The sequence below is a fragment of the Tursiops truncatus genome, chromosome 13, assembly GCF_011762595.2.
Source record: "Tursiops truncatus isolate mTurTru1 chromosome 13, mTurTru1.mat.Y, whole genome shotgun sequence".
In the NCBI taxonomy this organism is placed as follows: domain Eukaryota; kingdom Metazoa; phylum Chordata; class Mammalia; order Artiodactyla; family Delphinidae; genus Tursiops; species Tursiops truncatus.
Genome location: NC_047046.1, coordinates 22,311,969 through 22,324,555, shown reverse-complemented (window position 1 = coordinate 22,324,555; position 12,587 = coordinate 22,311,969). Strand labels below are relative to the sequence as shown.

At 45.2% G+C, this 12,587-nt stretch overlaps 1 protein-coding gene across 2 annotated transcripts in view; it reads left to right on the top strand.

Annotated features, from left to right (window-relative positions):
• Positions 1 to 139: 139 nt before the first annotated feature.
• THOC5 (THO complex subunit 5) overlaps positions 140 to 12,587 on the top strand; it is a 33,688-nt gene continuing 21,240 nt past the window's right edge. For both annotated transcript variants that reach the window (XM_019950422.3, XM_019950419.3), the window contains exons 1-8: positions 140 to 1,715; positions 2,392 to 2,504; positions 3,698 to 3,829; positions 6,433 to 6,576; positions 7,692 to 7,805; positions 7,954 to 8,051; positions 9,923 to 10,069; positions 11,683 to 11,797. In XM_019950422.3, the coding sequence (XP_019805981.1) occupies positions 3,734 to 3,829; positions 6,433 to 6,576; positions 7,692 to 7,805; positions 7,954 to 8,051; positions 9,923 to 10,069; positions 11,683 to 11,797 (714 nt within the window). In that variant the 5' untranslated portion in view covers positions 140 to 1,715; positions 2,392 to 2,504; positions 3,698 to 3,733. The remainder of the gene's footprint in view (positions 1,716 to 2,391; positions 2,505 to 3,697; positions 3,830 to 6,432; positions 6,577 to 7,691; positions 7,806 to 7,953; positions 8,052 to 9,922; positions 10,070 to 11,682; positions 11,798 to 12,587) is intronic.

Here is a 12,587-nt window from a genome sequence, read left to right as displayed (position 1 = left end):
TCCCCTAAGATTCCTCATCTCAAGGCCACCAGTCCATAATCATCACCATGGAAATCCTCAGCTTTGCTTAAGTTGTACAAAAGGTAGTGTGTCCATTGGTTAGAGGTGGGGTGGGAAGGGAGGAGGTCAGACCAGGCCAGGCTCTCAGGAATTCCCTGGTCTCTACTGGCCCACCCACTTGGTGGACAGTCTGAGCCAAGTCCCTTCTGCTGGAGAAAAGCCTAGAACTGCCTCAAGAAGCAAAAGGGAAAACCCTCAAGTTAGCTAAGTCAGCAGGACATCCACATATTCCACCCAGAAAGGCTGGGAAAAGGGATGGGAGCTGGGAAGGACCTGGGGGAGGGAAGCAGAATGGAACAGGAACCCAGAAGGTGGAACTTAGAACTCAGAACTTGGGTTTGAACTGAAGAATTTGGAATACAGAATTGGGAAGATAGAACAGAGATGACAGAAGACCACTTGGGGAGGGGTTCCTAATACAAGACAGTTGGAGAGAGGTGCATCTCTTTCTTCCCACATAATGAGGTTGAGAACTTGAACAAGTTGTTCCAGCCCTTCTGTGCAGGGAGTGTCTTCTGCCCTCCCTATTGCCTTCCTGCAGGCAGAACTACGGACTAGGTCCCGTATTTCCCTCACCCCGTATTCCTTTTCTCCCTCTTCACATTCTCTCAGCCCAACCCTCATTCCACTGGGCCATCAGGTGTGTTTAGTGGGGTCAGTGACTTTGGGGACCTCCTCAGTGACCCCCACACCTCATGAACTTCTGAGTATCTTGATTCTGCCTCCGTTTCAGGAAAACTTGTGGTGGAGTCACTGATGGAACCAGTTAAATATTTACTATAACCATGGTGTCTTTTCTTCATCTGCAAGGAAATTTGGCAAGTGCCCCAGGCAGGGCCAGCTTCGCAGGTCCACCTGGCTGATCTACCCCACTGGAGGTTATTGCGTTCCCTGAGCTACTTTTGGGGAGGGCCTCCTTCTACGGCGGAAGGAAATACACTGCATAACCAGGGATTCAGGACATCAGTGTTTCTATCTTCAGATGAGTAGGATTTACTGAACCTCATCAGTACAATTCATACCAGGGGTAGAAAATACTTGAAGCTGTCAAATGCTGCGTTAGATTTGTGACTCTGTCCTAGGGCAAATCGGGCCTAAAATGGGGATGAACTTGTGGGGGGAAAGAGGCGGGGTTAGATGGGATTAATGCCCACCTTGACTTGCTGCTCTCGCTAGTGTGGGATGTTCGGGTGAGTATGACAGTGGTTAAGAATCCAGGTTATGGAAGCAAATTCACAAGTGTCCAAATCATGGCACTACTACATTCTTGGGTTATCTTGGGCTCTCGACAAATTCATTCAACAAATACTTGGCCGAGCACCTACTAGTTGCTGGGCATAGCTTTAGGCGCTGGGGAAAGAATGAACGAGGCACATAGTCTTTGCCCTTGCAACTTCGGTTTCCTGGTTTCAGAGGGCAGCGTGAGGCTGTTGGCCGGCTGGGACCCGCCCAGACAACCCAGGTGCCACCAGCTCCTAGACCCCTTGCAGCCCAGCAGCCGCCCGCACCGCTTGGTGGCTGCGTCGCGACCCTTCGCGCTCCGCTTCCGGCCTCCACGCCTCACTTCCGGTCGGCCACTCCTTCCTTCCGCTTCTCTGTGGTGCGGGAGCTGTGGGAAGTGGCTCGCTGGCCGCGACAGGTCGGGGTGCAGTGTGGTGAGGAGAGGACCGGGGTGGGGCTGGGCGCGCTGGGACTGGTGTGCGGACCTCCCGAGGGCGTCCCCGGGCTGGGGTCTGACACGGTTCTCCGTCCTTATTCTCCGGGGACCCCGGCCGCTCGGCGCCGCACTCTCAGTTTCCTCCTGTGGAAAATGGTGGCTGCAGCATCGTCAGGCCTTATGGGGCAGCTTCTAGATAACGACCACCACGGTGGTGGTGATATCAGCTCACATTTATTATGCGCTTGTGTGTGCCAGGCACTGTCTACTGTCTTGCCAAAGTCAGGATTTCGCACACTTAACGCTTTTCGGGTCCCTCTGTGAAAAATCAACTTATCTTGTACGATTGTTTACTAAAGGCTTTTAATTGAGTCACTTTTAAAATTTAAATTTACTTTAAAAGAAAAATTTAAATCTTTACCATAAATAGAAAACTGTTCTCACTTGTCCTATGCAGAAGGTAGTGATAAAAATTAATGTATTTAATATGTAAAGGTTATCGTTAATAATTGTGGCTAGATTTCATTGTCTAAGGGTCTGAGATAGAGTCCTTTTGTTAACAAAAGGACGTTGTCATTCATAGGTGTTAAAGACTAACTAGGGAAATGACACGTTCTTCTTGAAGCAATCAGAAGTTTCTAAAAAGAATTGAAAGGGATTAACTTTCTCCGTAGGTGTTTAACATTATTAACCACTTGTGTACCATCTAAAGCCCTGCTCTCAGATCATCTTCATCACCTGCCCCAGTGGAGCGCCTCCTGCGTTAATGTCCACAGCCACCTCTGAGGTAGGGATGGCTATTTTCATTTGATATGGGAGGAAGTAGATGCAGAGAAAAGTGAAGTGACTTGTTGCAGGACTCAGCCATGAAATAGAGGACTGGAGACTCCAGCCCAGGGTTTCTCTGACACAACTCTGTTGAGGCATTGGCTCCCTCAATAAGTGTTGGTGACAGATTCACTGGGGTAGGGGGGTTAGTGCTGCCCACCTCAGAGGCTGCTGGTGACAGTAGAGGTAGCAGAGAGAGGATACTTTGTGACGCTAGAGGCCCATGAATGTATGTTCTGTTCTTTTAAATTTTTTATTTTCTATTTTATTTTATTTTTATTATTTTCTTGGCTGCGTTGGGTCTTCGTTGCTGTGCGCGGGCTTTCTCTAGTTGCGGTGAGCAGGGGCTACTCTTCGTGGCTTCTCTTGTTGTGGAGTAGGCTCTAGGCGTGTAGGCTTCAGTAGTTGTGGCTCGCGGGCTCTAGAGCTCAGGCTCAGTAGCTGTGGTGCATGGGCTTAGTTGCTGCGCGGCATGTGGGATCTTCCCGGACCAGGGCTCAAACCCGTGTCCCCTGCACTGGCAGGCGGATTCTTAACCACTGCGCCACCAGGGAAGTCCCTATTCTGTTCTTTTAAATTTTCGCGTCAACCAGGGAGTTGATGGCATCGCCAGATGACATGGTGGCAGCACTACAAGATACAGTAACGTAGTTGTCAGGAGCACTGCTGTGGCATGGGTTGGACCCTAGCTTTAGCACACTAGCTGTGTGACCTTGGGCAAGTCATTCACCTTCCTGACCCTCAGTGTTCTCACCTGTAAAATGGTGCTTGTTCATATCTGAGAGGATCCTTGTTATAAGAACCAAATGAGAACATACCTTTGAAGTGCTTAGATCAAGGTCCAGCACACAATGATCAATCAGTTGTGTTGAGAATGGGCTTATGTGCCTGGCTGAGGAGTTTGGTCAGTGGGGTTGTGGTGGTGCCTTTAAAGGAGGTGGAGTTGGGGAAGATGAGTTCATTTTGAACAGTCTGAGGGATGATTCTGCTTTTTACAGAGGATTAAATTGAGGCTTTGGAGGGTTGATGACTTTTCTTGAGTTGCCAAGAGTGTAAGCGGGCACAACTGCTAGTTAGACTTCAGTATTCTGACTCTAGGAAAATCTCCAGTTCCAACTCTGGAAAAGCTCAGAAGCTTTCTCCTCTTAACAGGTCTCTGCTGTTTCCTCCTGACTTCACCAAACAACCATGTCATCGGAATCGAGCAAAAAACGAAAGCCCAAAGTGATCCGAAGTGATGGAGCTCCAGCTGAAGGGAAGCGTAATCGTTCTGACATTGAACAGGTGAGATCAGCCAGGGCTGCTGTGCTGCTGAGAAATTGCAGCTCATGGCCAAGCACCTGGCTGTGGGTTTGCAGCAGCCGAGGATCATAGGCGTAACCTCCCAGGTGGCCTCTGTTTGACCAGGTGCCTGGAATTCCCTTGGCTCTTCAAGACCTGAGAATCCATATCAGATTTAGCTGCAGCATCCCAAGAACCAACAAGCCTGTACTAGACACGATTAGTGCCTGAACAGAGAATGCATTCTAGTATGGTGTGTGTCTCCAGCTTTCCTGATGGTCAGAAGAAGGCAGTCCATACGCAGCGGCCACTAAGGCTTTGGAGATGTGACATCCCTGGTCTGCTACCGAGACAGTACCAGAACCATGTAGCTAAAGAACGTCTTCTGAGGCCTGAGTGCTGTTGTAGTCAGCAGGTTCTTCTTTTGCTGTTTCTCTGTCCTTGAATCTGTCAAGCTAATTTATGACTTAACAATTTTTTTCTTCTCCATTATGGTTTATTACAGAATCTTGAATATAGTTCCTTGTGCAATGCAGTAGAACCTTGTTTATCCATTCTATGTATAATAGTTTGCATCTGCTAATCCCAAACTCCCAATCCATCCTTCCCCTTGGCAACCACAAATCTGTTCTCTGTGTCTGTGAACCTGTTTTGTAAGTAAGTTCATTTGTGTCATATTTTAGATTCCACATGTAAGTGGTATCATATGATATTTGTCTTTCTCTTTATGACTGACTTCACTTTGTACCTAATCTCTAGGTCCATCCATGTTGCTGCAAATGCTATTATTTCATTCTTTCTTATGGCTGAGTAGTATTCCATTGTCTGTATATACACCACATCTTCTTTATCCATTCATCTGTCGATGGACAGTTAGGTTGCTTCTATGTCTTGGCTATTGTGAACAGTGCTGCTATGAATGTTGAGGTGCATGTATCATTTCTAATTAGAGTTTTGTCTGGATGTGCCCAGGAATGGGATTGCTGGATCATATGGCAACTCTATTTTTAGTTTTTTGAGGAACCTCCATACTGTTTTACATAGTGTGCACCAGTTTACGTTCCCACCAACAGTGTAGGAAGGTTCCCTTTTCTTTACTTCCTCTCCAGCATTTATTTGTAGACTTTAATGATGGCCATTCTGACTGGCATGAGGTGGTACCTCACTGTAGTTTTGATTTGCATTTCTCTAATAATTAGCGATGTGGAGCATCTTTTCATGTGCTTCTTGGCCATCTGTATGTCTTCGTTGGAGAAATGTCTGTTTACTCTTCTGCCCACTTTTTGATTGGGTTGTTTGGTTTCTTGTTATTGAGTTGTATGAGCTGTTTGTGTATTTTGGAAATTAAGCCCTTGTTGGTCGCATCGCTTGCAAATATTTTCTCCCAGTCCATAGATTGTATGACTTAACTTGGTTTTTTGGTTGGTTGTGGTTTTTGTTTGTTTTTTAACTAGAATAGAGAAACATACCAGCTTCAACTTAAATGGAAGATGATGCTTTCCTCAGATTTAGGAAATTAAAATTAACGAAGAACCTTATCCTTTGGGAGGTATTGATTCTGACTCTTTTTTAAAAAAATTAAATTGAGGTATAATTGGTATATAACATTATATTCATTTCAGGTGTACAACATAATGGTTGATATTTGTTTATTTTGTGAAAAGATCACCGAAATAAGTCTAGTTAACATCCAACGTGTTACATAGTTGTTACAAAAATTTTTTTCTTGTGATGAGAACTTTTAAGATCCACTCTTTTAGCAACTTTCAAATATGCAATGCAATATTTTTAATTGTAACTGACTCTCTCTTAAAGAGATGTGTTTGTTTATGCCAAAGTCTGGGAGACCAATTAGGATATTTTAGTTTCTGCTAAAGCTTGATTTGACCGTCTAAACACCCATCAGTAGAAATTTGGTTAAATGAATTCTGGTTCATCTATATGTAGCCATTTTGATGGAGATTTATATTTATTGTGATGGGAAATTGCACTAAATAGCATGAACAATATCCCATTTTATTTATTTATTTATTTATTTATTTATATTTTTTATTTTATTTATTTTTTTGCGGTATGTGGGCCTCTCACTGTTGTGGCCTCTCACTGTTGTGGCCTCTCCCGTTGCGGAGCACAGGCTCTGGATGCGCAGGCTCAGCGGCAATGGCTCACGGGCCCAGCCGCTCCGCGGCACGTGGGATCCTCCCAGACCGGGGCACGAACCCGTGTCCCCTGCATCGGCAGGCTGACTCTTAACCACTGCGCCACCAGGGAAGCCCTTATTTATTTTTTTAATGTATTTATCCACAGTACTAACAATGGAGTTACTTCAGGCTGGGAGGTGAGATTATAGGCAAGTTTTCGTTTTGTTTTTGATACTCCTCTCTATGTTCTGAATCTCTGACACCAAGCATGCATTACTTTATAATCAGAAAGAGGAAAAGAGGAATTCTTTTCCATTTTGAAAAAAAGAAAAACATTTGATTTGCAGATCAGATCCTTTAGAGACCTGATTTGGGGCTTCATTGTTACTCATCTCAGCCAAGTGTCCCTGTTCCAACAGAGAGACTTTTACTCTCCACCCAAGGCCTATATCCTTGCCTCCACAGGAAGGTAAATACTACAGCGAGGAGGCTGAGGTGGACCTGCGGGACCCTGGCAGAGACTATGAGCTGTACAAGTACACGTGCCAGGAGTTGCAGAGGCTCATGGCAGAGATCCAGGACCTGAAGAGCAGGGGAGGCAAGGATGTGGTAAGGAGTGGGGCTGGGAGGACACGGACCTGGTGGGTCTGCATGGATGGACCTGTTTCGCACCTATCAGAGCCCTTCTTTATATTGGTCTTATGTCCTGCCATCATCATGGGGTTAGAGCCTGAGGGCTCCAGAGACCTGCCTATTAATTTATTGTAACATCACCACCCAGTCATCAATTACAGTCATGAAAGTACAGGATAATTAATGTTTTCCATAACTGTAATTTGATAATTCATCCAAATGATATTTATTAAGTGCTGGGCGTGGAGAAATTATGGTACATGTCAATCACCATTGCTATTATAAGGCTAGATATGTACAAATAAATCAGAGACCAAAAATTAAAGTATTAATATTAAATGAAAAAAAAGGTTTCAGAGCAGAGAAGCAAAACAGTGTGACTGAAAACTAAATGGGTAAGTTCAAAATAAAACAATCCATATTTTTCCAGGAATCTCACTTATTTGTTCTTATACTGGCCAATATTGTTAAGATTATTACATTCTATCTATTTTACTGTAGTCAAGTTTTACAGCTGTAATTCTGCTATTTTCATTTAAATTATTCTGTAATGTTGTTTACAGAGGTCAAGTTGTATGGCATGATGTTGTCGTTGTTAGGATCTCTGTGTACATTGTGTAGAGACAGCTGTTGTTTGCATTGGCTGCCTTTGCTCCATCTTTGATTCCTGTTACTTTGGTCCAAGTAGAAATTAGTTTTTTATGCCTGGGAACCTTAAGCATTCCCTTATACAGTCATTCTTCCATTTCCCCCGACACTTCTTATGGTTCTGAGCTCCTTCCAGTGTCTGTTTTTTTTTTTTTCCCCCCGGTATGCGGGCCTCTCACTGTTGTGGCCCCTCCCGTTGCTCCGGACATGCAGGCTCAGTGGCCATGGCTCACAGGCCCAGCCGCTCCGTGGCATGTGGGATCCTCCCAGACCAGGGCACGAACCCATGTCCCCTGCATCGACAGGTGGGCTCTCAACCACTGCGCCACCAGGGAAGCCCTAGTGTCTGTTTTTGACTCTGGATGAGGATGAGCAGTGAGGGGCTGAAGGAAGCTGAGCCAGCTCCAGTTGTCAAGGTCTTTACCAGTTTTTTTGGCCTGTAGGCAATTGAGATCGAAGATCGGAAGATCCAGAGCTGTGTGCATTTCATGACTCTAAAAAAGCTTAACCGATTAGCCCACATCAGGTTGAAGAAAGGAAGAGATCAGACTCATGAGGTAGGAGCTGAGAGATTTAACCCTCCTCTTCCTCCTTCTCATCCCATCTTTAATCTCCTTTACCCCTTTTCTGAGTTTGCTGCTGCTCTGCTTTGCCCCACCCCACCCCGACTTGCCCCACTCACCTCTGACCTTGTCCTCCTTTCAGGCCAAGCAGAAAGTGGACGCCTATCACCTGCAGCTCCAGAACCTGTTGTATGAGGTGATGCACCTGCAGAAGGAGATCACCAAATGTCTGGAGTTTAAGTGAGTGTTGGAGCACAGGGCTTTGGCAAGATGGTCTGTTGGTAACTGCTTTTTCCTACATAGCTCAGTATGAGCCATTTTTTTTAAAAAGAAGTCAGATGCTCTTGGAGACTACAGGATCTGGGGGAAGGCTGAATAGATCACTTTGAGTGGGAGAATTGGAAGCAGTAGTTCCAGGCTGCACAAAGAACCTCAGAAGCCTGTCTGACCCTTTTGAGTTTTGTGCTCTGAACCTGGTGAAAAACAGTTGTCTCTCCCCAGCAGGCAGAGCCTTTGCGTTACTAGTTTGATTCCTGAGCACGTTGTATGGGAGCAGCTCACTTCCAATTACATCTTTTTAACCTTTTGGCCCAGCTTTCCTCTCTAAAGTTCCAGCAATTCATTTTTGCAACTGGATTTCATTATTTGGAACCTGAACTTCTTGCTGCCTAGCTGCCTTTAGGTGAACAAACTACAGTTTGTCAGTGTCCTTAAACTGTGATGCCCCTTGGCAAATCCAAGCTGAGAGATGTGAAAGAGGACGGAATAGACAAAATAAGAGAAGGGAACGTGTTCTTGCCTTGTCAGATCTATTTGTGTAAACTGTAAGGAGTCAGGTTTTATTTGTAATAAACTTGGGATGAGGGGGACCACGTTAGGCATTGGGTCTGGTGTATGCTGATTTTTGAGAGGTTTCTTTATCTGCTTCACGAGTCCATCCACATAATAATATTTAAATACTAATAGAAGTGAAATCCACATCAGGTACCTGAGTTAATAGTATTGTACAATTGTCAGTTTCCTAGTTTTGACAATGTATTATGCTTAGATAAGATATTATCATTGGGGGAACCTGGGAGAAGGGTTCATGGAGGAAATAAACTCTCAGTTTAAGACTTACAAGAAGTTTCAAAAATAGTACTATTTAAAAAGAAGAAAGATAGGATGCTCCACCTGTAACCGTTGTTCAGATGAAAGCCAGCAAACCCTGTAGCGAGGCAGGTGGCCATGTGGAAGGATCAGGGGCCCTGGAATCAGACAGTCTGGGTTCAAATCCCAGCTCTCCCTCTCCCTAGCTGTGTGACCTTGGGCAAGCTGCTTACTGATGGAAGCCTCTATCATTTGAAAAATGGAGATAAAAATCCCCATCTCAGTTATTGTGTGTCACTGTACATCAACAGTTAGAGCCTCTAGATCTTTTCACATCTGGTCATATTATGTTGGATCTTCCCCATGCTATATTTAGGCAGTTAATAATTTGAACTTAAGTGTAGACTCTTATGTTTATTCCTGTTAAATGGCATTTCTTGGTTTCAACCTGACAGTCTAGACCTAGACCATGGTGTTTTTATTTGATTCTTTAAGCTCTTAGCTCTCTTGCACAGCTTGGAGAGGTCTATAAATTTCATAAGTGTATTTTTAGGTTTTCAGCTAAATCATGGATATAAAGCTTGGGCAACATGGATAAGGATCCTGTGGCATGTCACCAACTACCTCTCTTCACATTGAAACACCTGCTAATGAGCATTTGCTGAGAAGACTGGATTCTAGGTTCCTGGGTAGCTGTAGACCAGGGCTGAGTTGACGTACACGGGGTGGAACTCTGGGCCTGTTTAAGCCACAGTTTGGGTTTCTGAGGGCAGCAGCTTGACATTGAGTTTTTTGGGGTTTTTTTCCTGCGGTACACGGGCCTCTTACTGTTGTGGCCTCTCCCGTCGTGGAGCACAGGCTCCGGACGTACAGGCTCAGCGGCCATGGCTCACGGGCGTAGCCACTCCGCGGCATGCGGGATCTTCCCGGACCAGGGCACAAACCATGTCCCCTGCATCGGCAGGCGGACTCTCAACCACTGCGCCACCAGGGAAGCCCTGACATTGAGTTTTTGACTGCAGGTCAAAGCACGAAGAAATCGATCTGGTCAGCTTAGAGGAGTTTTATAAGGAGGCTCCTCCAGATATCAGCAAGGTGGAAGTCACCATGGGAGACCCTCACCAGCAAACCCTTGCACGTCTGGACTGGGAGCTGGAGCAGCGGAAAAGGTAGCGTTTCCTCCTTCCTGCCCTTGTTCACCTGTGCAGACACGGACCTTTATCCATGAGGGACAGTGCTTTGTCCTGACCCAGGATCAGATAGCAAAGCACTGTGGAACCAGCAGAATAGTCTCTAAGACCAAATCCCGTTTTGTGATTAATTCACACTTAGCAGTTCACAGTTGACCAACTGAACTGCATCATAAGTGGGGTCGGAATTGCTTAACGCCGTTATGCGAAAGAGTAACCTTTTCTTTAAAATTTTAGTGCCTAAGACCTAAATACCTTTTGTATTATTAATCTGGTTTTTTTTTTTGCCTTTTCCCCCACCTGTAAGCATATTTGTGTGGTATTGCAAAGCTGTGCAAACATTATTTTAGAAGGTTGTACAACATTCCAGGGTAAATTGTAAATCACATAATTGTTCCCATATTGAATTGGACTTTAAGTTGTTTGCATTGTTTTGGTATTATAAATAATGCTTTGAGGCACCCCTTTACATATAAAACTTTTTGTACTAATAAAGAGCTTTTATTTATTAACCGTAAGTAGAATGTCTATACTGTATAATTTAATCTAGATCTTCCTTAGAATATGGTATGTATATTTTTTTCATCCTGAACTTTTTTTTTTTTTTTTGCGGTATGCGGGCCTCTCACTGCTGTGGCCTCTCCCGCTGCGGAGCACAGGCTCCGGACGGGCAGGCCCAGCGGCCACGGCTCACGGGCCCAGCCGCTCCACGGCACGTGGGATCCTCCCAGACCGGGGCACGAACCCATGTCCCCCACATCAGCAGGCGGACTCCCAACGACTGCGCCACCAGGGAAGCCCCATCCTGAACTTTTTATGGTTGCATCCCTTCCATCGTGGTGACCTTTTTCCCTTTCATGTTTGTACACGAGTTCCAGGGCTTTTGGTTGGCACATTTGTTCTGTTTTCTGTCAGAGAAGCTGCTGTTTTTAAATTCCTTACCTTTTTCTGTTGTTGAGTATATTTTGTGCCTTTGGTCTACATAATGAATTTAATAAGTACTGAGTCTGGATCTTAGGGACTTGGTGTCAGTTTTTTAGCAGATGGGGCTGGCCTGTCACACCCCTGTCCAGTACATCACTTGCCCTTGGCTAAGCCATAAGTGTTCCATTCCTGTGGCTCTGGTCTGGAATCTATCCCCACTCTGCCCCACTCAGGTCCATGGGCCTCATTTGTGTCCTATAGCTGCTGAGTCCATATATTTGTGAAAGTTCTGGGTCTAGCCTCTGAGGCAAGAAACGGAGCAGTAGGTGATACCAGTGGTCATGGGCACAGCCTTTGGAGCAGACAGGCATGGGTTCAGAGCCCAGCTCTGTGCTTGCTCTTACTGGATGACCTGAGCCTTTGTTTCCTCCTTCGGGGATAAAAAAAAGTCCCTATCTTCCAGGGTTTTTATAAGGATTATATTTATAAGGATTAAATGCCATAATGCTTGTACACCATTTTCCAAAGTGCCTGGCACATAGTAAGTGCTAGGTAAACATTAGCAGATAATCGTGACTGCTGTCATTAGGTAGAGTCTGATAGTGAACAGGTGTGTTGGGGTGTCCCTGGAGAGCATCAGGCGACAGTGCTCTGTCTTCCCCCAACAGGCTGGCGGAGAAGTACCGAGAGTGCCTGTCCAACAAGGAGAAGATCCTTAAGGAGATTGAAGTAAAGAAGGAGTACCTGAGTAGCCTCCAGCCTCGTCTCAACAGCATCATGCAGGTGAGGGTCTCCCCACACCCTGCCACCTCCTCAGCTTTTGCTTTGCCTTCACCACTCAGTGGCACATTGCTGACCTGAGGCCACCAGCAGCCACATCACCCTGTGGGTTTTGTCGGGTCTGTTACCCTAATCAGTGTTAGAGCACAGTGCAAGGATGGTCCCGTCTGCATGCCCACAGCAGGTGTGATAAGGTTGTGTCCTGTGTGGAGGAATTGCTAGCAGGATTCGCTCTGCAACGTATACACACACGTACCTCGGCGTATTCTTTTCACCAGCGCCTATTCCGGGTAAAACGCTTTCACAAACTGTAAGTTTAGTTTACACCTTGCGTGATCTCCGCCAGCCCACAGTCCCCAGGTATCTAAGCATGCTTCCACAGATGTCTATTAGATCCCCCTGACTGCACCACAGGGGCCAGCTGCTCAGCAAATCTACTTGCTCTGAAAAGAACTTTACTCATATTTGAAAACCGTTAGGTACCTTAGGAGGAAAAGTCCCCACTTTACCTGTAAAATGTAATTTCTTTCTATATGGGTGACCTGATTTTTGTTTGCTTTGTGAAGCCAAGTTTGATCTAAATATAGTTTTATAAAGCAGGGTAAATGGCTAATATGGAGGAACTTTGTAAAAGGACCCTAGTGAAATTGAAAATTCACTTTTGTAGGATTTGGCAAGATCTACATTTCTTCTCTTCAACTCTAGGCATAGAATTAGAGTTAACAAATATGCTCAGTAACACTTCATATGGGACAAAAATCAGAAACTAAAAATTTTGGTTGTACTTCAATTT